The sequence below is a fragment of the Epinephelus fuscoguttatus genome, linkage group LG17 (assembly GCF_011397635.1).
Source record: "Epinephelus fuscoguttatus linkage group LG17, E.fuscoguttatus.final_Chr_v1".
Classification (NCBI taxonomy): domain Eukaryota; kingdom Metazoa; phylum Chordata; class Actinopteri; order Perciformes; family Serranidae; genus Epinephelus; species Epinephelus fuscoguttatus.
Genome location: NC_064768.1, coordinates 12479742 through 12500891, shown reverse-complemented (window position 1 = coordinate 12500891; position 21150 = coordinate 12479742). Strand labels below are relative to the sequence as shown.

At 41.4% G+C, this 21150-nt stretch overlaps 1 protein-coding gene across 3 annotated transcripts in view; it reads right to left on the bottom strand.

Moving 5' to 3' along the window:
• Positions 1–21150, bottom strand: part of pvrl2l (PVR cell adhesion molecule related 2 like) — a 438280-nt gene that overhangs the window by 221571 nt on the left and 195559 nt on the right. For all 3 annotated transcript variants that reach the window (XM_049603245.1, XM_049603247.1, XM_049603246.1), the window contains exons 4-6: positions 13166–13459; positions 3749–3866; positions 2942–3090 (exon numbers count right to left, since the gene is read on the bottom strand). In XM_049603245.1, coding sequence (XP_049459202.1) covers positions 2942–3090; positions 3749–3866; positions 13166–13459 — 561 coding nt within the window. The remainder of the gene's footprint in view (positions 1–2941; positions 3091–3748; positions 3867–13165; positions 13460–21150) is intronic.

The window sequence follows — 21150 nt, the reverse complement described above, 5'->3', positions numbered from 1 at the left end:
TGCTACTTTTAGCTACATGCTAACGTCAGGGAAACATTTAATCATGGTCACTGATGATTTTGGATTATGTTCCCACTGGAACATGCCTGTTTGTATGAGGCAGCTTTTATTGGCGATTTTTTAATGGGAGACAGTGCCGCCATACTACGTTACGGTCATTCACCAGCTGAAACGACCCAGGACCCAAGAATGCTGACTTATCAAAGCAGACTGGGTGGAGCATTTGTGACAGAAGATAATTACATGTGTTCCAGCACAGACAATATCTGGAAAATAAAGTGTTTTTTGACCACTTAAAGCATGTAAACATATTCTTGTAGAAACCTATAATGCAAGTATGAACCTGGAAATGAGCCTGATAGATTGTCTTTAGGCTTTTGACTAGTGTATGGGTTTGGAGATCAAGGTTCACCTGTGGACACATAAATACATATTCCTGGAATTAAATTATGAGCTAATTGAGAGTAGTGAGTCTAATTAAAAAGTCCAAGCCTGTTTTCATTCTCCGCCAGCCTAAAAAATAGTCTTACCAATTGACACCAAGTAGAATTAGACAAATTTAATAAAAGCAAAAGCTAGGCTTTGTCAAGCTGATACTTTAAAGAATCAAGTAGTGCTGAAATGATAAAATATGAATTTAAAAAGCAGCACAGACACACAAAGTGAGGATTTCTACAACAACAAACAGGTGGCAGGTTGGTTGAAGAGTGTGCCACGTGCAAATGCAGGTCTCAGCTATTATTACTACAATAACCAAACACTTGTCATTTAAGTTGTGTCGAATAGTCCTTGAGCAATACACCGACTCCCCATGTACTTGTGCAGAGTCACTTTGGATGAGTGTGTCAGCTGAAGTGCCAAACAAAACAGTAAAAAAAAGCTGCTGTCTTTGTTTGTTCACTCAGCAAAGCACTCTGTCAGCCCACACCTCGCCAGCTTAGAGCTCTGGCACTCACCTTCTGTAAGTAAACTGAGAGATTAAGTCACTATGTTACTTTATACACATCCAGTCATTTCACTGTGGCGGAACACAAGCAAACCGTGAAACACCAAGGACACATTTAGCACAGAGGAGGATGGATCACAAAGTCTGGGCTTGATCTCAGGTACTTGGAAAGATAAAAAATGTGCGAGTCCTCAAAGAGTTCAAAGCATGTGTGTGTACTTTGTGAGTAACGTGCAGAGATTTTACATGTGTCTGTAAAGGATTTCAGTGTGTTAGGCTTACGTGTGTGTGTATGTGTGTGTGTGTGTGCGCTAGAAGGGGAAAGTGTACCCTCCTTGATACTTTTGAGTCAGTCACATTGCTAGGCTTCCAGCAAGAACAGTAGCAGCTTAGCCACTTCTGAACCTCCCACACATCCCTCCCAACACACTGCCTTGCTACAAAGCATCTTTGTTCTCAGAGGAGACAATTCAAATCTCCAGCTTCGATTTCCCACAGATTTTCTAAATGTAGCTTTCTCTCTGTCTTTTGGCAAAAGAGTAGAAGTTTTTTTTAGTTGTTGTTTTGTTGTAAGCTCAGCATGGTGATTATTCCAATTAATTCCTCAAAAACGAGTTGTAGAGGAAGGGAGGAAAGCATTTTGACCAGTCAAGCAGGCAGTGTGGAGTGCAACACTGTGTGAACACACACACAGTGATAAAAAAGACACTCTAACAGGTTTTGAGGCCTGCCTGCTGATGTGCAGTGAGGCATTTCAGCATGCGGACATGTTTCTGGGTTTGTGAGTGCCAGTGTATGTGCGTGTGTTTGTCAGATCAATGTGTGAAAGTGTCACAGGGCAGAGGGAAAGGAAAAACACCCCGACCGAACACCGTGGCAACAGAAGCCGAATCACTGTACTAGAAAACGTCAAAAGTCAAGACCCAGCACAAAGATCAAGAGTGCATGCATACACAGCTGATATACTCTTACCAGACAGAAGGGGAGAATCAAAGGTAATAGAGGAAAGAAAACTTCAAAGAAAAATAGAGCGATTTTGCTTAGGAGGTGTTAGTAGTTATGCAAAAAAAAAAAAAAAAAAGTGGATGCAAAGAAGGTAAAAAAAAAAAAAAGGAAGAAAAAAAGAAAAACAAACCTGGGCGAACTGGCTCACACCAACTTGAACCCCATGGAAGAATTTAGAAACCCTCCAACAATCTCAACACCATCGTGTCCACCGCAGGGCCAAAACACTACAACAAGGGCCTCCCCTTAGACTCATAAACCACCATTCACATTTAATTTACGTCCAGCAGAGCTACAGTTTCCAGGTCGCAGCGTGGCCGTATAGATCCCAGTTTCAAGAGAGTGGTTTCGATCTGAAGTTATAAACATCTCGAGTTGGCCCTTGTCCTGCAATTTGACCCTGCTGTGGGGAAAGGGTCAATCAAAAGCCTCTGCCGCGCTTTGCTGAAAGACAGCCAGCAAGGAGGAAGAGACGAAAAAAATATCCAATGTGAAGACTGAGAGAGACCAGCATCCCTGCAGCTCTCAGATCAGCCCTGATCCCAGCATATGTGTGTGTGTGTGTGTGTGTGTGTGTGTGTGAGAGAGATTTATGTTTCTGTGCATGCATGTGTGCAAGTGTATCTGCATGTCTGAGGAGGGCAGCGGCCTGTATGTGCATGCAAAAGTCTATTTGAGTGTGCACATGACAAGGTGCACACAACAGACCATGTGCAGGTACGAGATAATTTGTAGAGTAGAATCAGCTAACTAGTGGGATTTGTGTTTGGTGTGTGTGTGTGTGTGTGTGTGTGTGTATGCTGTTTGAGGAAACTGTCCCATTGTGTTTGATGGGATGTTACATTGTGTCACCTGTGTGTGTTCATCTGTGCATTTGCAGGTAAATATACATGCATCTCTACTGTTGTGTGCATCTGTACACACTTCCACACATGTACAGCATGTATATATGTCTGCTTGTGTGTGTTGTAAGTGGTTTGATGGACTCACCGATGACGATGGTGGTGATCTGGTGCCTGCTGGCCCCATGCTTGTTCTTGACCTCGCAGATGAAAGTAGTGTTGACGGCGTCGTCCACCTTCTTCACTGTCAACTTCTCACCGTTAACCTCCACCGTGTCTGGTAGAGCACCAGACGCCCTGGAGAGGGGGGATTAGGAGGGATATGAAGAGAAGGAAAGAAAGAAAGGGATGGGTGGAAGGAATAAAGGGGGAGTAAGGTAGTGAAGTGAGAGAGAAAGGAGATATGAGAGGAGAAAGGACAGAGAGAGGGAGGGAGAAAATGTAAGAAAAAGCAGCGAGGAGACCATATGTTGTGAGATATTGGATAAAATAAGATGAAGCAAAAGAAAATCAAAAAGACAAATCGATGAAAGAGATAGAGATAGAGAGAGAGAGAGAGAAAGACAGAGGAGGAAAATGAGAAAATAAGAAGCAGAAAGATGGGAAAAGATAGAGATGACAAACAAGAAGAAACGGTTTGTGACTGTGATATTCAAAGACAGTATTAATGTGAGTCAAATCAGAGACGCGTGAACAGCCGTTGTGTCTCCCCGCTCAGTATTCATAAAAAAAATTAATAAAAAAACTACACACAGCATGCCATCTGTCCATCAGGATGAGATGTTAGAGCATTTGTGTTTATCAAAAAATTACTAAGAATGATCATTAAAGAGGAAGGGTTGTTGTGCGCGCTGCTGTCATGATTATAGCAACAATTAGAAATTCTGTCACTCTCTCTGAGGGTAGTGGAATGAGACGTGTCAACATGTACAGATGGACGGAGTGTGATTCTTACGCAGTCCAAGTGAAGGTGGTGGGCTTGGGGTTGCCGGTGGCGAGGCAGACCAGCACGGCGTCTGAACGGCCGACGTACCAGTTGTTGTCGTAACCCTCTATGGATACAGAGGGGGGGTCTGAAAGAGAAAAAGGGGGAGAGATGTTAGTTCATTTCCTATCATGCAACCTGTGATTTACAACATGGGCAGAATATGAGATAATGGGCCCCTGGGCACAGACATGCAGAAGGCCCCACCACCTCTCCTACAAAGGAGCAAAACACACAGGCATTGTGGTGATTGTGCTGCTTTCTCTTGTTTTTATTGTGTCTCCTTGTAGTGGTGTTGTGTCTCTTTGAGGTAATGTGTATTTTTTGGTTGTTTTGTGTCTCTTTGAGGTAATGTGTATTTTTTGGTTGTTTTGTGTCTCTTTGAGGATATGACATGTTTTGTTTTTTTCCGTCATTTTGTGTCTGTGGTTGTTTTGCTCCCTTGTTGTAGTTATTCTAGTTAGACAGTCATTAGTGTCTCTTTGTAGTCATTTTTAAGTCTTTAGGTCTCTACATGTTAATTTCAGTGACATTTGCAGGTGAAGGCCAGGGAGAGGGGGACGGCTGAAACTCTGGGCCCCTGAGCCTGTGCCCAGTTGGTTTGTTCAGTAAACACTCCATGTTTATAAAGATGTCTGACACCATCTGGTTTGCTCAGAATCCCCAGAGCTGCCTCACAACACAATACACTGTGTCCAATGTCGGTAAACTTGCACTAAACTTGTTTACAATTCAGTTCATCAAACTTGCAGTAAACTCCCACCGAAGCTGTCAGCAATTTAAAAAGTCTGCTTCTCTCCTCGTCTCAGTCGATACGTGTCGCATATTGGCTGTTGTGACTCCATCCATTAAAATGGATGGTATCATCTAGATCCTGGCTCACAGAGATAATAATACTTAGCTTCATACCCAGAGACCCTTGGGGCAGTCTTAAACTTAGCATTATCAAGATAATTTGTTCATGGTACTTCCTAAATCCCGTTACCATTATCAAGAACTTGGACTGGGTTGATACTGAAGAACAATTGGTATTATATGTAATGTTTCATCTTGTGATTCCTCATAAGTGAAGACATCATCTCATAGTTTAAACTGAAACATTCATACATATTGTAAACTTAAAGGAACAGTTAACCACAATCTTAAAAATACAATGCTAAAAATGCTTTTTTTTTTATCTATGTAATTTTGGTGTGAGTTGCTGAGTGTTCAAGATATTGGCAGTAGAGATGTCTGCGTTCTCTTGAATATTACAGAACTAGATGGCACTTAGCTTGCAGGGCTCAAAGTGCCAAAAAATACAATTGAAAAACTCAACAGCAATGTCTCTTTCCAGAAATCATGACCTGGTTACTCAAGATAATCCACAGACTTTGTTGTGCGCAGTTTTACATGGGAACTATTTTCTTGCTACTGAACGACATCTGCCAATCATGTAACTACTCCGAAGGTAGCATGTATCTACTGCTAGCTCACCTAGCACCACAAGCTACGCTAGTTCAGCCAGGGAGGACACCACTGATGCTTACATCTTTCACTTTCACAAGCATGAGCCTCTCATCCAAGAATAGATAGATAGATAGATAGATAGATAGATAGATAGATAGATAGATATGGATAAAAGTATACATCAGGTTGATGCAATGTGGAAAGAAACATTGCTGCTGAATTTCTCAAAGACCTTTTTGACCTTTTTAAGGATCCACACATACCCTTAACAGTCTCTGGGAAACCAGTGGCAGCTGCTGGTCTTTCAAACAGGGGAAGCTCACTTTAAGTTTACATCATAAAATCTGTCAAAACACACCTCAAAGATTTTCAGATGGGTTTAAACACCTGAACTGTGGTGAAAATGAGCTATATCGCTTATGGAAATAAGGAACTATGGATGGTACTCTGTCAGAAGAGTCCACTCGCAAATATCCACATGGGACTGAGCTCGAAATGCGAAGCACTGTCAGTCACAAAGGGGTTCGGCCTTTTAGACAATTCCTCCAATCATCATGCATACACCGAACATCCTCTCCCGCCTACCGCTCCATTAGGTCCCAGTGAAGCTGAGCCTCCCTGGAAGTCATTGCCGACCATCTCACTTTGCTGCATGAAAAAACCTGCTCAGCGCTGTCTCATAGGAATGCTTGGAGGCTCTGCATCCACTGTGCCGACACGAGAATGTATGACAGGGAGGTCGTGTTTGAAAACTGGTGATAAACAGCTGATGTTTGAACATCACAGTCATGATGTTAAACGCACCATAGCGCATGTTTAACGCAATGTAAATTCTTATTTTAATGTAAATTCAATAGTGCATATTTGACCATTTCTTCTACGAAATTTTAGGGGAAGTTCGGCCTCCCTTGATGTCTCAGAGCAATTGCCCCTGCTGGAAACATGAAAGAGTTCTTCCCACTTTGTAACTCTATACTGCCCGTTACCAAGTGAAGGGTATAGTGCGTATTTGGGGTATACCCACCTCTTTTTCTGGCCATAAACAGTATACCCACCTATCAGCCAAAAAGCCATTGAAATATACATAAGAGTACACCCACTTCCTCCTTGGTTACCTACTCATCTAGACTGAATCACAGCCAGAGGAGTATTTCCATAACATGGAGGAGCTGTGTACACAATGCACTGTAAAATGAGGTTAGTGGATTGATAGCAAACAGGATGACACCTGACTGTCTTCATTAATCTCTGTTTTCATTCAGTTTCAAAATGTTGCATTACAAACAATACTTCAGTACAAAAAAGGGATGGTAGGCTCTGTGTGTAGTGATGAGTGTAAGCGACACTGTATTTTAAGTGAAAAAAAAAGAAAGACTTCACTACTTTAAAGAGCTTTTCTCCCTGAAATCAAGGCGCTCTTATACCAGGAGGATGAGAAAATCAGTTAGTGTCAGTTGCTTAAGAGTCTTATTTTACAGTGAAGGCAAACCACAGTGATGTGTGTAGGAAGTTAAAACAGGCAGAACAGAAAAGCTTAGGTCTCTTTCCCTTCACAGAGAGAGACATTGACAAAGAGAGACGGAGAGAGAGATGGAGAGAGGAGTGTGGGGAGAGGACAGTGTGTAGGTAGGGAAGTGTGTGGCGTGAGGTGTGTGTGTGTGTGTGTGTGTGTGGTGTGAAGTGTGTGTGTGTGGTGTGAAGTGTGTGTGTGTGTGTGTGTGTGTGTGTGTGGTGGGAGGTGTGCGTGTGTGTTCCTCCTAGAAAGCGTTGACCTATAAAAGCTGATCTGACTTACACAGCAGACAGGAGACATGATCCCTCACACCATCACTTACCTAACACACAGTAAGGAGTGAGTCGCAGCGTGTAAGTGTGTGTGTCCCAGTACTTCTATCTTTGTGAGGACCTATTTTGACCTATTTTGTTTTCTGGTCATCACCTCAATCCACGGTTTGTTTTAGGGTTAAACATACAATTACAGGATTGAAGAAATACCTTACCACCCAAAAGATGAGTTGCATATCTATTATTTATCCTGTATTACATTAAATTTATGAACACAACTTAGTTTTTCTGCATGCCTCCATGTTGAACAACATATTTAAAAATGGAGAAAATTATGATGAACTGAAGCCGTAGGGGGCTGCGTTTAATAACAGCAAATATACATCGAAACATCTGTTTACAAACTCTCACACAACCGCAGTATAATCCAAGTCTCCAAATCCACTTGTATCTTCAGGACTTCCAACACAGACAGCCCTTTCTAACAGGGAACTAAACTGAAAGTGAAACTTATCTATGTTCTCCTCAAAGCCAAACTCTACTGAGAAAAACAGCAATTTTGGCTCGCTAAATACAGGAGCTGCTGGTCTACTACTGCCTCAATCAGTTGGTATATATATATATATATATATATTAATGTATGACTTTGATGAATCTGAATTAAGACCAAAGTCACGCAATAACAGAAACTAACTGATTGAGGCAGCAGTAGGCCAGCTGCTTCTGTGTTCAGCCAGGTAAAAATGACCGTTTTTGTCAACGGAGTCTGGGTCTAAAGAGAGCATAGATACAGTGGCATGCATGGTTTTTGTATCCAGTTTAAGTCTTTCAAATCTTGTTTTAAGGATTTTTGCTCATTCATCCTGCAAAAGGCTTCTAGATCCGTGAGATTCTTGGGACATCTTGCATGCACTGCTCTTTTGAGGTCTATCACCAATTTCTAATGAGGTTTAGGTCGGTGGGCGATGAGGGCCATGGCAAAACCTTCAGCTTTAGCCTCTTGAGGTAGTCCATTGTGGAGTTCGAGGATCATTGTCCTGTTGTAAAAGCCATCCTCTCTTCATCTTCAGCTTTTTTGAAGATGGTGTGATGTTTGCTTCAAGAATTTGCTGGAATTTAACTGAATCCATTTTTCCCTCAACCCTTGAAATGGTCCCTGTGCAACTGGTTGCAACACAAGCCCAAAGTATGATCGATTCAACCCTGTGCTTAACAGAGCCAGACAGGTGTTCTTTTGGTTAAATTTAAAATTAAATTAATCAAATTAAACTTAATTAGATTAAACTGCATCCTTTCTTTTCCAAACATACCTTTGGTCATTGTGTCCAGAAAGTTCTGTTTCAGCTTCATCAGTCCACAGGACTTGTTTCCAAAAAGCACCAGGCTTGCAAACCTCTGATGCTGTATTTTGTGGTGAGGACACAGGAAAGGTTTCCTTCTGATGATTCTTCCACGAGGGTCATATTTGTAGTGGTGTCGCTGCACAGTAGAACAGTGGACTACCACTCCAGAGTCTGATAAATCTTTCAGCAGGTCTTTTGCAGTCGGGTGTCTTGATTTGCCTTTTCTAACAATCCTACGAGCAGCTCTCTCAGAAAGTTTTCATCAGACCCCAGTTTGACCTCCACAGTTCCTGTTCACTGCCATTTCTTAATGACATTACGAACATCTACTTGAAAACATTATCTTCTTATAGTCTTCTCCTGCTTTGTGAGCATCAGTTATTTAAGTTTTCAGAGTGCTAGGCAGCTGTTTAGAGGAGCCAGTGGCTGCTGATTGATGGGACAGGGTTTCAGGAGTCAGAGTATTTATAGAGCTTTGAAATTTGCATCACCTGGCCTTTCTTAGTAATGACTGTAAACAAGCCATAGCCCTAACAAGCCAATAATGGTCTGAGATCCTGGTAAAAGTTGTCCAAGAGCTCAAATGTCTTGAGGTGCTCAAACTTTTGTGTAGTACTCCTTTCCTTTTTTCACTCTAAAATTGTACAAAACAAAAAAGAAAATACACTGGTCTTGCTTAAAATGTTGAAAAACATGTTTCATCTTTAACTTCATGCCTTTTGGAGATCAGTTTATCTTCTACTCACTTAACTATTCATAGTAAACGATATTGTGACCAGTGCTACCCAAACTTTAGCATGCCACTGTAAGTTCCACTTTCACATTAGGTACCCGTTGAGAAGATCTGAGCATTAAACTGGATTAATGAGATTTTTATTATACTACACAAGTTGTGTGAACATTGTTTTTGCTATTGTTAAACTCGGGCCCCTATGACTTCAGTTCATCAGAATTTTCTCCATTTTTAGATTCTTCATTTACTGTGGTGGCATGCAAAAACGTTTTATTCACAGATTCAACATAAGGCTGGGTGAGTAATTGATATACAAATGGTCATTTGGAGGGGGAAGTATTTCTTTAAGTTTTTGTTTGTCTTACAGCCCACATCATACACACTGGCAGCTCCACAGGTAAGATCCCTGTGCCTTGTTTGAGATACTGTAAATAAGATACAGCATTTACACCCACACACATAAATACTATCACACAAATTGAGATGTCTGATTATATACATACTGTGATGCACAATTTCTGTATGTGATCAATTGACAGATTGATGTGCAGGCATGACCCCATGTATGTGAGTGTGTGTTTAACGAGGGCTCTTGTTGTGTTCAAGGCGAAAAATTTCTTACATGTGAGCTTGTTATTTCTTGCCACAGCTCAACAGAAAGTTTGATTATACACATATGTCGTCTTTGTTTGCGTGTGTGTTTATGCAGTCTAAAAATTGCAGATTACAAAAAGAGGCTGAACAAAGACAATCTGTTCCATCATTGGAGTAAACGGCAGCGAGGTCACACAGTTGAGACAATGCTGTCAGCATCCCTAAATCTCTGTAAAGCCACGCTGAACCTGTCTAATATTTTAATCCCGTGAAAATTAATGGATTAGATGAAAGCAATGTGTGTGTGTGTGTGTGTTTGTGTGTGTATGCATTTGTGTCTAATCATGAGCCTTCTTGATTTGCTGTACTCCTTAAAGCAGACAGAATAAAATGCTCAAGTACCAACAGTTTGTGCAACTTACTTTTTAAGAGCTGTTCTTAAGGTTTGGGTTCAGGTGAAGGATTGGGCGTTACCACTGGCATCTGTTTTGCTTTTCCTCATATTGTAAATAATTACAGAAATGTGGATTCATTTGTCACAATCTGCTTAAAAATTAAAAGCTAAAGAGAAACGATGGCAAACACAAAGACCTTGAGGGATTCTGAAATGAATGCAGTGCACACCACCCTGTTGCTGTTTGGTTGATCAGCAAAGGATCACAATAACAAACATTTAATGTAAATTAAATATCTAGAGAGCTCAGTGAATACCCTTTTTAGTATTTACCTTTTACATATTAGTATGTACAGTGTTGCATCATGATAATAAAGCCATTTGAGTTGAGTTGAATACTATACTGTATAACTGATTGAGCGTTACATTCAAGGTATGAAGAGAAAAATGGTTATTGGAGAGAGTATCCCCTTTTACACTGCCAGATTGATCAAAGGTGCCCAATTTTCCACTGAGTAGGGTAGACAGAAAGGCACATTCTGTATAAACAAAAGTAGGTAGGCGGCATTTTGCTGCACTTTTGTTTTATATTGCCAATGCTGAAATAGGGTTTTCCTGCAAATTTGCACAATTCCTGTTTAAAAAGGGCTATAGTTAATTGAAATATTGCTTTAAGAGGCAGTTGGTGTGATATTTATATGTCTGAGACACAACTGATTGCCTCTGTCAATTTTTCAGCATTTTTATCTTACTCTGTTCCATTTGTGGGTTGTACATTGGAATTGGATGTACTTTTTCTAATAGAGCAGCCCACGTCTCAGACTGCAGCTGTACTTTTGTGTCCAGCAGGTAAGCACAGCATTAAAGAAAGAATGTAAAAAATAATAATAAAATATCTTGTCTACAGCTGCCACTCTGGCTACACATGTGCTAAACATATAAGATACCTCTTATTAAAAATGTCTCTGTAGTAAGGTGTATCTGTAAATGTAATATTGACATTGGTATTTGTTCTAATAAATTAGTTTGAGGCTGCAACAATACATGAACTCATTGCTCTTTCTTGTGTTGTTTGTAGCTGCTGTTTGTCTTTCTTATCCTTTTCTGTAAAGCACGTCATACAGTAAGCTTGTTTAATAAAGAGACACAGAAATACAGATTATTATAATTACATTTATGCCAAGTACAGAATTGAATGCAGAATTTAAAAAAAAAAAACTCTGCATGTACCTCAAACGCATACGTTTGGTATTTGAATAGTATTAGATGTATTCTCTCTAATGGACATTAGAAAGACTTGCATACATTATTTCTTCATTTTTACAAATTGTACAAATCAATTATATTTATAATAATGTGACAATGCTAACCCTAGTTAGGGTTAGAAAAAGACCACGGTTTTGGTTCAAATAATCACTGTCGCAAGACCGTTTGCAGGTCTGGGGTTCGCATCAGACGACCGCCAATAAAAATGAACAACATCACCCGTGAGCGCAGGTCCCTGATCCAATCTGACAGCCCAAGAACATCTGGTACTTATACTGGACTACAAAGCCAATTAGACATAGCTGCCAAACTGTGTTACTACAAAGTCTGGGTCCATCACATGATGCCATTGGGCTCAAATACACTTTTTCCCCTTGACTTATACTGAGAAGAGACACCTGTAAATCAGTGGATGACTTTTTTCGTGTCACAACCCACCTAAAATGACTCATTCCACTATTGGGATTTGATCCATTTGGTCAGATCACAGTTTGAAAGTCTAAAAGAGCTGCACGACCAAATCCCCATTCAAGTTAGCAGAGTGCTAAACTGGAAAGCTGGCTCTGTTAGAGGAAGTTAGCTGCTCGGTCTGTGAAGTCTCTAGTATGCTTGTTTTACGGGCCTAACGATGCGGAAGAACAGAGTAATTATATACCCAGGAAGTCAAATTTTTTTTTTTTGGCTTCATGAGCCTCTGAGCAACTTTCATAGTAATAAACAGTGCCCCACCTCCAACGCTGTCCCTAGTTAGACATCCACAGCAGAGACGCTGAGATGGGGAAAACCTGTAAACACTGACCAATCAGAGTACATTGGGCTATTAAATGAAGGGAGCTTAAAGAGACAGGTGCTAAAATGGAGCGTTCCAGAGGTTGAATACAGGTCCAACACAGACGGTATGAGGGAAATATTGTTTTTTATGTTTTTTTTTTAACCATTAAAGCATGTGAGCATGTATTTTGTTTTGTTTTTTTTAGTTTTTTACTAGATCAAGTTGAACCTGAAAATTAGCATATTAGGTCCTCTTATATGGATTGGCTTACCAGGGATCATGTGGCTTTAAAACTGAAGCAAAGACACTGTTCCTTTTAAGCTCTAATTCTCTCACAAAAAGTTCTGGTAGCTTATTTTGAAAATGACCTGCCCCCATAATAAATCAAATGTTGAGTACATGAAAACTGTACGCAAAAAAAATGTGCTCCTTTATCACATACATTCAAATGTCAGTCAGTCTCTTTACACTTGTTGTGTACATCATCAGGCCTTTACACTGCAATGCATTATAGAAACATTGACTTTTACAACAAATGAACACTATGGTTTATTTGTATTCCTGTGTAACACCCACAGTGTTTAAACTATGCAAAACTGAAAATGTGTCCTCAGATGTTACAGCAAATAGACCAGATGTTGTTTTTGTTATTTAGATCATTAGAGAAGTGACTTGGAAGCGCTTCAGACGGGATGAGTGTGGAGAAAGTGCTTCCCACTAACATATCCTCATCATTGCTGTCTCACAGCTTGGATATAAATGCGGTCTGATCGTTTTTATATTTGGCAGTCTGTGTAATGTCTATAGATTAGTGGTAAAGGGTCTGCAGGTGAATGCCAAAGTAAAGGCCTAAAGGCTCTGGCAAGGCAATGATGCGTGTTTGAAGTTGTTAGCAGTTGGCACTTATGCATCCAGACAAATTATTTGTATCCTTAGTTGGACCCATGACACATGGTGGTAAAGAGTATCCCCAGGGAATATGCATCATTTGTGTTCAAGAAGACATTATAATGTGAATTTAACTAAAAGTGTGTATGAGTGTCTTCCTTACATTCCACTGAGAGCTTGAAAGTCTTAACCCACGGCTGCCCCAGTGTCCTCTGGTCAACCATGCAGGTCACCTCCCTGTCGTTATCTGCCGGTGTGGGAACCAGTCGATACTCGCTGCGTACTGTCACCGTGCCGTCCGGCCCGTTTGTGGTGCTGGTCGAGTGGTTGCCTCCAACCGACGCCAACCACTTGATGGTAGCTGCCGGTTTGCCTTCCGCTGCCTCGCACTGGGCCACCACCACCGACTTGGTCCCAGCCTGGACGGTCACAGCGTTGGCTGAGTTCCTGGGCTTGGCTAGGGGTAGAGAGTGAGAGGAAAAAAAGGGTACAAGTCAGACAAAGGAAAAAGAGGTACAGAGATAAAAGACAAATGGCAGCAGCAGGAGTAAGATAAAACAAATTGAAGGGCGTTGAAAAGAAAGACTTCAGACATGAGGCAGAGGAGGGGAAGAGGGATGAGGGCAGGAAGAGAGCAGAGGAGGGGGAGGTTCAATCAGTTTGTTGTGCATATACTGCACACTGTGGCGTCCTACTACGACTGTAATGAAACTCTGAGAGGAGAGTAGGCCCTCTGGTGTGACCCTAGGCCACTCAACACTCAACATAACAGAGACAGAAAGAGAAAGTGCAGTTAGATCCTTAAAAAGAGCTGCAGTATCTAAATTTAAGGCATTATAGCGCATTAGAACTTTTAATGCAGTTAATGTGGGTTTTGTTATGATTTAATGACAGCTGGTATGCTCTTAGAATAATCCAGAACAAAGATCATCCTCTGTAAACTTGTGACGATCTTGCAAGTTCAAAGTAAGAAAACACAGCCTCGACTTTGGCCCAGTTATAATGCATTTCTGTTATCAACCAAGACGTAATGAGTGAGCTTTATCATATCAGGTATTTTTGCAGGTGTTCCCCCATTGAAGTAAAACATCAAACACACTGACAGTTACGAGGCTTTTACATTACAACAGTGATATGCAAAACATTGCTTTTCCTTCTTCTATCACATTAGCTTTGTTAAATTGAACTGGACTTATTCTGTAAAGTGGCAATGTTCCGTGAAAATGTCTTCCCTTACTTAAAGGGAAAAAACTCAACTTCCAACACACTATCAATCAATCTGTAAATGTCAGTGAATTCCATTACTTCGTGATGTCAAGTGTTGCGATTGTAACACCCACTCTTCTTAAACATGCGTCATGTTGTACTGCAGGATGTGAGTTATTAAATTTCCCTTAAATGCTTTTAAATCTGTTGCATGCAGCTGTATGTGTACAGAAACAGTAATGGACATAATGGAATTGAAAGACTTCACTTATAAGGAAAAAGTCAGGCAATTAGTGAAAACACTTTTTTGTGTCAGTGCATTGTCTGCTGGTTTACTGAAGCCACTGTCAGTGGAGAAAGTGGCTGGTCTTTGTGTTCTTAGTGGAATAAGCCTTTTCTCTTTTATTCTAAGGGACTAACACCAAAGTTTATACTTAATAAATCATTTAAATGTTTGAGCATTTCCTGCAGTCATACTCTTCTACAGCTGGACTGCAAATGTCTCATCATAGCGCCATGCTGTTATAATTTATACATGATAGTAAGAAAAATATATCACCAACAAAACAGACTTAAAACTATGATTGGTAGGGGTGTAACGGTACACAGAAGTCACGGTTTGTTTCATATCACAGTTTAGGAATTATGGGTCAGTGCAAAATGGCTGCAGCAGAAAACAAAAACAAATCCACAAGGATACATGTTTTTACTTATTTTGAAGTAAGGGTAGAGCAAGTGTCAAAGACAGACAAAATCCTCCTGCTGGGGACTAAGAGCATTTTGCCCACTGGCGCCATGGGGAAATGTTTTCTAAATTAAAAAAAGGAACATTTCAAACACATTTAAATTACACTACACAAACACTGAGCAAACACTTTCTTAAAAGGCAACAGGTCACAACAGTCTATAAAATGAAAAACACTATCTTTTATGCTATGAAACTGAAAATACCAAAATACATTGAATCAATTAGTTCCACCATGGCTATATATATAAATATTCAAAGCGCCCAAACATGAATCATTCTGGTGGTCAGCATATCTGGTTGATGCTGTCACATATGCATTAACATGTCAGATGAGTTTCCATCACAGACCCTACAACAGCGAATTAAATCCACACACCGTCGTCGCCGTATACACAATCTCTCACCCATGTAGCTCACTGGGAACCTTCGGGGAGGTCTTTCAGCTCTGCTGCTTCAGCAAACTCGCACATCAATCAGCTTGTTGTGCTTGTTTATGCTGTTGTTAACAGCATACAACAAACATTTTGCGGATGGAACTTGACATTGTGAACTTTTGCTCATCTTTACGTGTGTCAGTCTACATGTCATTTTTGTGTGTGTGTGTGTGTGTGTGTGTGTGTGTGTGTGTGACTGAGGGAACTGAGCCCTGACCCCCATACCGTGATAGTCAGTACAAATACACAAACCATTTCAGTCCTAATAATCAGCCTTGAGCATTACCCTCAACAGTGCTAAATGTTTTCAATTAAGGCCTAAAATACCTGAGCTGCTTTAATCCATCCACTAGAAGTCTGATTTTCAAGGTGTCATCACACCAGCATTTAAAAATCATTAATATACTTGCAGGGACAAATATTTTACGCCAATTTTTTGCATCAAGTTCAACTCTGATGAGCTCTGACTTTGTGCCGTTTACCAGGAGCAAGCCATTGTATGCTTTCAAAGCCATACTTCCTCTTGTTTAAAAGGATCCACACAACAGAAATGGTTTGTGACACGTATAAGAAAAAGGCTCTTTTTTAAAATAAATCGTGTGAACATGTTGTCCCTGTAGGGGCTGAGCATGCTAGCTTGAAAAGTGGTAAGGTTTTCAGAAACTAACAATCCAACATTCACTTCAGCTGTGCAGAGGTGAGAAGGAAGCCAGGGTTTGAACTTCTCGCCCTTCCTTTTTATTTTTTTATCCTTGACACAACAATTTTATGTGAACAACCAAGTGAAACACTATGAATGTCTTCCTAGAATAGCTGTCTGAAAATGTGCACCACTTTCGCACTACTTATATTCTTTTGTCTGCCCTCTCTTTGATGGCAGGCTTGTCACTCCCTCTTGCAGTAGGGCCATTTGAAACAACCATTAACAGTTTCGATCTCGGTGTGACATCATGCTTGACCAATTTTGCCCAGTAAAATCACATATTTAACAAAGACGTGTGGAAGAATTTGAGTGTCCCTTTCTGGTGTGAGCAGGTCTTTGGCCTACAACATGAAGTACCAATCCCTACTGATTTGGAATAAGTCAGAGAAGGGGTGGGCGATATGGCAAAGTCTTCTATCATGGCATATATGAAATTTTGTATCACAGTAATGGTAAATATCACGATACAGTAATTGTTCTGTGAGTTCAATTAAGAAATGGTTTTAAATAACCACATCATACTTCAACACATTTTCTTTCATACAAGCAAAAAACAACTGCCTCAGATGAGACAACACTTGAGTTAAAGCTCCAGTAGGCAACATTGTTTTGGTGTAATTGAGTACAAATTTTATAATATCCTCTAAGCATAATGTAAATGAAGTTGTCTGAGACAAACAATAGGTTTCTGCACCTCACCATGGCTCTGTGTTCAGCCTCTAAAGAATCAGTATCGTGCCGATGTGCATCAACCAATCAAAGGTCAGCTCAGACCACTGCGTTCCTATTGGCTGTTCTACTGCATATGCGCGTTCCCGTGCCACCAGCAGAAGGGGAGAGCAAGCGGCAATGGCGAACAGTGCACCAGGTAAAATAGCTATTCCAGCACTGGCTACAACTGCCTACACGGCTAAACCCAAAAAAAGGAAGACAGAACTTGGTTCCCCGGAGCCCTGGAGGGAGGGGAAGGGTGAGATGGGGCCAGGCCCGGCCGGAGGGCGCGAGGGTCGTCCGTGGGAGCGGAGCCGAGGACTCTCAGCAGAGAGCGAGAGCCGAGCCTCGGGAGTATGTGCGGGTCTGCGAGGGAGGGATGGGGAGGGCTGCTGCGCGGTGAGGGAGAGCGAGGCTCGGGAGTATGTGCGGGGCGCGAGGGAGGGATGGGGAGGGCTGCTGCGTGGTGAGGGAGAGCCGAGGCTCCCAGAGAGAGAGAAATAGAACCAAGTAGGATAAAATACTTGCGTGCTCGTCTGGTAGGAGGGGCTCAGGGCGGAGACGAACGAAACCTAACTTAGATGAGACTCAAAAATCAACCGTTTTCAGGCTTTCTACCTACTGCAGCTTTAAATAGAATTAACACCATGTGGTTGTATGCCTCTGTGCACCAATCAATTTGCACTTACACACGCGTCTTCCCCACGGCAACACTGGAGATCTATTCAATCAGCACAGTTTCAAGGTGGACACCCACGGTTTCTGATGTTGAGTAGTGGCCAGAAAAGTGTTTTTGCAGAACATTATGATGTCAGAGTAAAGTTGACCTTTAACCCTTTGGATATAAATTGTCAGTACTTCATGATTATATCTTTTTGACATTTGTGTGATTTATATTTCCCAAACTGGATTAGGAATTCTTGAGTAATGGCCAAAAACACGTTTTGTGTGGTCACAGTGACCTTGACGACCTTTGACCACCAAATTCTTAACAGTTCATTCGTGAGTCCAAGTGGATGTTTGTGCCAAATTTAAGAGAACTCCCTCAAGGCCTTCATGCATTCATGAGAATGAGACAGACAAGGTCACAGTGACCTTGACCTTTGACCACCAAATTCTAATTAGTTCATTGTTACATCTAAGTGGATGTTTGTGTCAAATTTGAGGAAATTCCCTCAAGGTGTTCTTGAGATATCACTTTCACAAGAAGGAGTCAGTGTGGCACTTTGCTGCAGTGGTTAGCATTGTCGCTTCACAGCAACGCGTCAAAGCTGCATGCTGCATGCTTATTTAACCACGCAATGCTGAGATTCTTATGTCAAAGAATTCAGCTCATAGGCCACATTTTTGCACCCATGTGTCCCAGCCCAGCCTGAGTGGGCTTTACTTCTGATTAAGAACTCCCTTCCTACTTTAATTTCCTATCATTATTTCTAAATGTCAAATCTTAATCTATGTTTGTGAACATGGATGACTGTCAGCTTTCATAATATGATATCAAATCCAAATCCAGGCAGCATGAAAAACGTCGCACATATTGTGTCTTTGTGAAACCAGAAGATATCGTAAGACAGGAGATGAAACAAAGGGCAGGAGCAGACGTGGAGAGCTGGGACAAAGCGAGACAAGAGAGGTGAGAGTTCAGACCTGACAGAGATAAGCAAAAGAGAGGAGACACAAACAGAGAGGACGACAGAGTAGAAACAGACATAAACAGACAGACAGACTGGCCATGCAGAAAGGAGAAGAGAGTAGAGCGGAGTGGCAGAAATGGGTTTGGATTGATCTGCGGGCTTTAACAAGTCGGGAGTATCCATCCCTGATGTGTTTCGTGACATTGCATCCAATTGGGCCCACTGCTATTTCTCACACAGTAATTAGAAGGCGAACAGGAAGCTATGCTAACAGAGCTGAGTAAACACTGCACCCATCACCCCCCACAATCCCCCGTACACCCACCGCCACCACCCCTGTCGTACTATCAATAGGCTGAATGCCAGAGACTGACAGGGAGACAGGAAAAAGGCATTATAGTAATGTTTCCAAACACAGTAAACTGCATGAGGTGTGTTTGTTTTTATAAAACCAAGCACTTAGAATGCTTCAAAAGGTGGACACATTTCTGTAGAAGTCATATTCACCACATGCTTTCAACTGAGGCATTCAAATTGCACTTTGCAGGAGTTTAGCCAATAACTGTGGGTTTTATAACACAAGTATTGCAGTTACGAACTTTCCCAAACTCCCACTCACATTTGCTTGCCTTCCTTCAGAGAGACATTTGCTGTGAAACACTGTCCGAGTGGCTGGTAGGAATCCTCCAGACCCTTCAGCAGATGCTTGCCCTAACTTGAACCTGAGACCTCTCAAAGACTGTCTTTCTTATTGCCTTGGCAGCAGTAACAGATCAAGGTCTGTGACTGGCAGATTGCCAGTTTGAATCATCGGGAATAGTCGGGAATATCTGCCAAGCGTGAAGATTTGTAACTGAGTGTGAAGCCGGCTGTTGCTGAATTAAGGTGGCGTTCACACAGGACAGCTGACATCTGTCATAGTCACAGAGTTTGCATTGAAACTAACCAGACACCAAGAAAGCTAATTAGTGAAGCCCAGTAGTGACCCAGATTATCACTTACATTTGGCCCACATTCTGCTATGCAATAACAGTGATGAAGCCACTGCAATCTGGCTGCAAGGACACCAACTAAACCTGGATATTGTGCAGAACTGGGCCAGACCCCAGCTACACTGTAGGCTTTGAAGACCCAGCTCTGAACCAGATTACAGGCTGTATGTTGCACTTGGCCCAGTATGCAAATGCTGCACATGTCTTACATGTGTCTGGTTAGAGACAAGCCATTTTTGGACCTTACCATTGCCATAAGTGACCCATTTACTTCTTTAAATCAACCAACATTGACCTAGAATCATCTCCTAACTAGGTTGTGTTGCAGTGTCTCTTGAAACTGTTCAAAGTAATCTGTACAGATTTCAGACCCTAATGAGGTCCATCTGAACATAGCATTTTTAGCAGGCTGGCTTTATGGATGGCAGTATAAGTGGTAAAACTACTGGATAGATTGTCTAGTTTGGTGCAAACTCTCATGTTGCCCTGATCCATGATCAAGCGTCACCATCAGGTCAAAAATGTTTGTATAATACTTTAAATTATGACCAAAAACCTGCTAAACTAATGCCATTCCCATCAGCCTCAACTGTATGTTGTTTATTGCTAATAATAGCATACTGAACTAATAAGATGACGTGGTAAACATTATATTACCATTCTGAGGATATTTGCATTACCATTTAACTCAAAGTCTTGTTTGATTGATCAAAAATCTAACTTCTGAGTAATCTTTGACATGCTGCTTATTAATATTTTCATACACAACCCATGTATGTCAATATCATCCATCAGCACGCTTTGAATTTGTCCCAAGCAAGCTCTCCCTGACATAAAAAGGGTCAAGCAAGGAGACAGAGCAGCCAGTAAACCTGAACTCTGTTTGAAGATTGAACATTTAAAGCCATGCAGCTGAGCACGACAGTGTGGTCGAGCATCTAACTTCCACTGGCCGAATGGCTAACAACTGGTTTAGTGCTCCAATAACGTGAATGGGGATAAAATGATTTAATCTTGCAACTCTACTAGACTTTAGACATGTTATTTTCACCAAATGGATCAAATCGTAATTAAGAAACAAGTCATTTCACAGGGGTTGTGTCACTCCAAAAATATATATCCACTGATTTACAGACGTCTCATTTCCAATGTAAGTCTATGGAAAAAAGTCAATTTGGGCCGCAGGGCATCACATGACAAACCCCGAAAATTGCAGTGCCACTGCTTTGCCACGATAAAAATTGTCTGCAAAGCTTGGCACACCTCCTGGGGGCCTGGAGGGAATCCCCTGAAACTCCCTCAAGGACCACTTGGGATACCTGGACCTCTGGTTGAGAACCACTGACCTACATCAACTACAATATGCTTCCAGTGATCAGCTGTGTGTTTGAGATGAAGTGTCTGATATCTAGAGATGCACCAGTTTATCAGCCAAACATCAGTATAAGCTGATACTCACTTTGTTGACTGCCATCAGCCTAACAGTAAACAAAATGACATTAACTGATGGCAGTGGCCAGTGTTTATTTGTCGTGTCACATCAGTTATGCACTGGCTAAATGTTTTGTCAGTAATTTGCGGTCAGACTCTGAGGACAGTACCTACAATACCCAGCTGCTGATTCAGAGAAAAAAGCCACTGGCTGAACCTGTCCCTGTCTTCATGAAAGAGGGCAACAGGTACCGTGCACATGTAGAGTTTGTTTTCACATTTTCTTTCA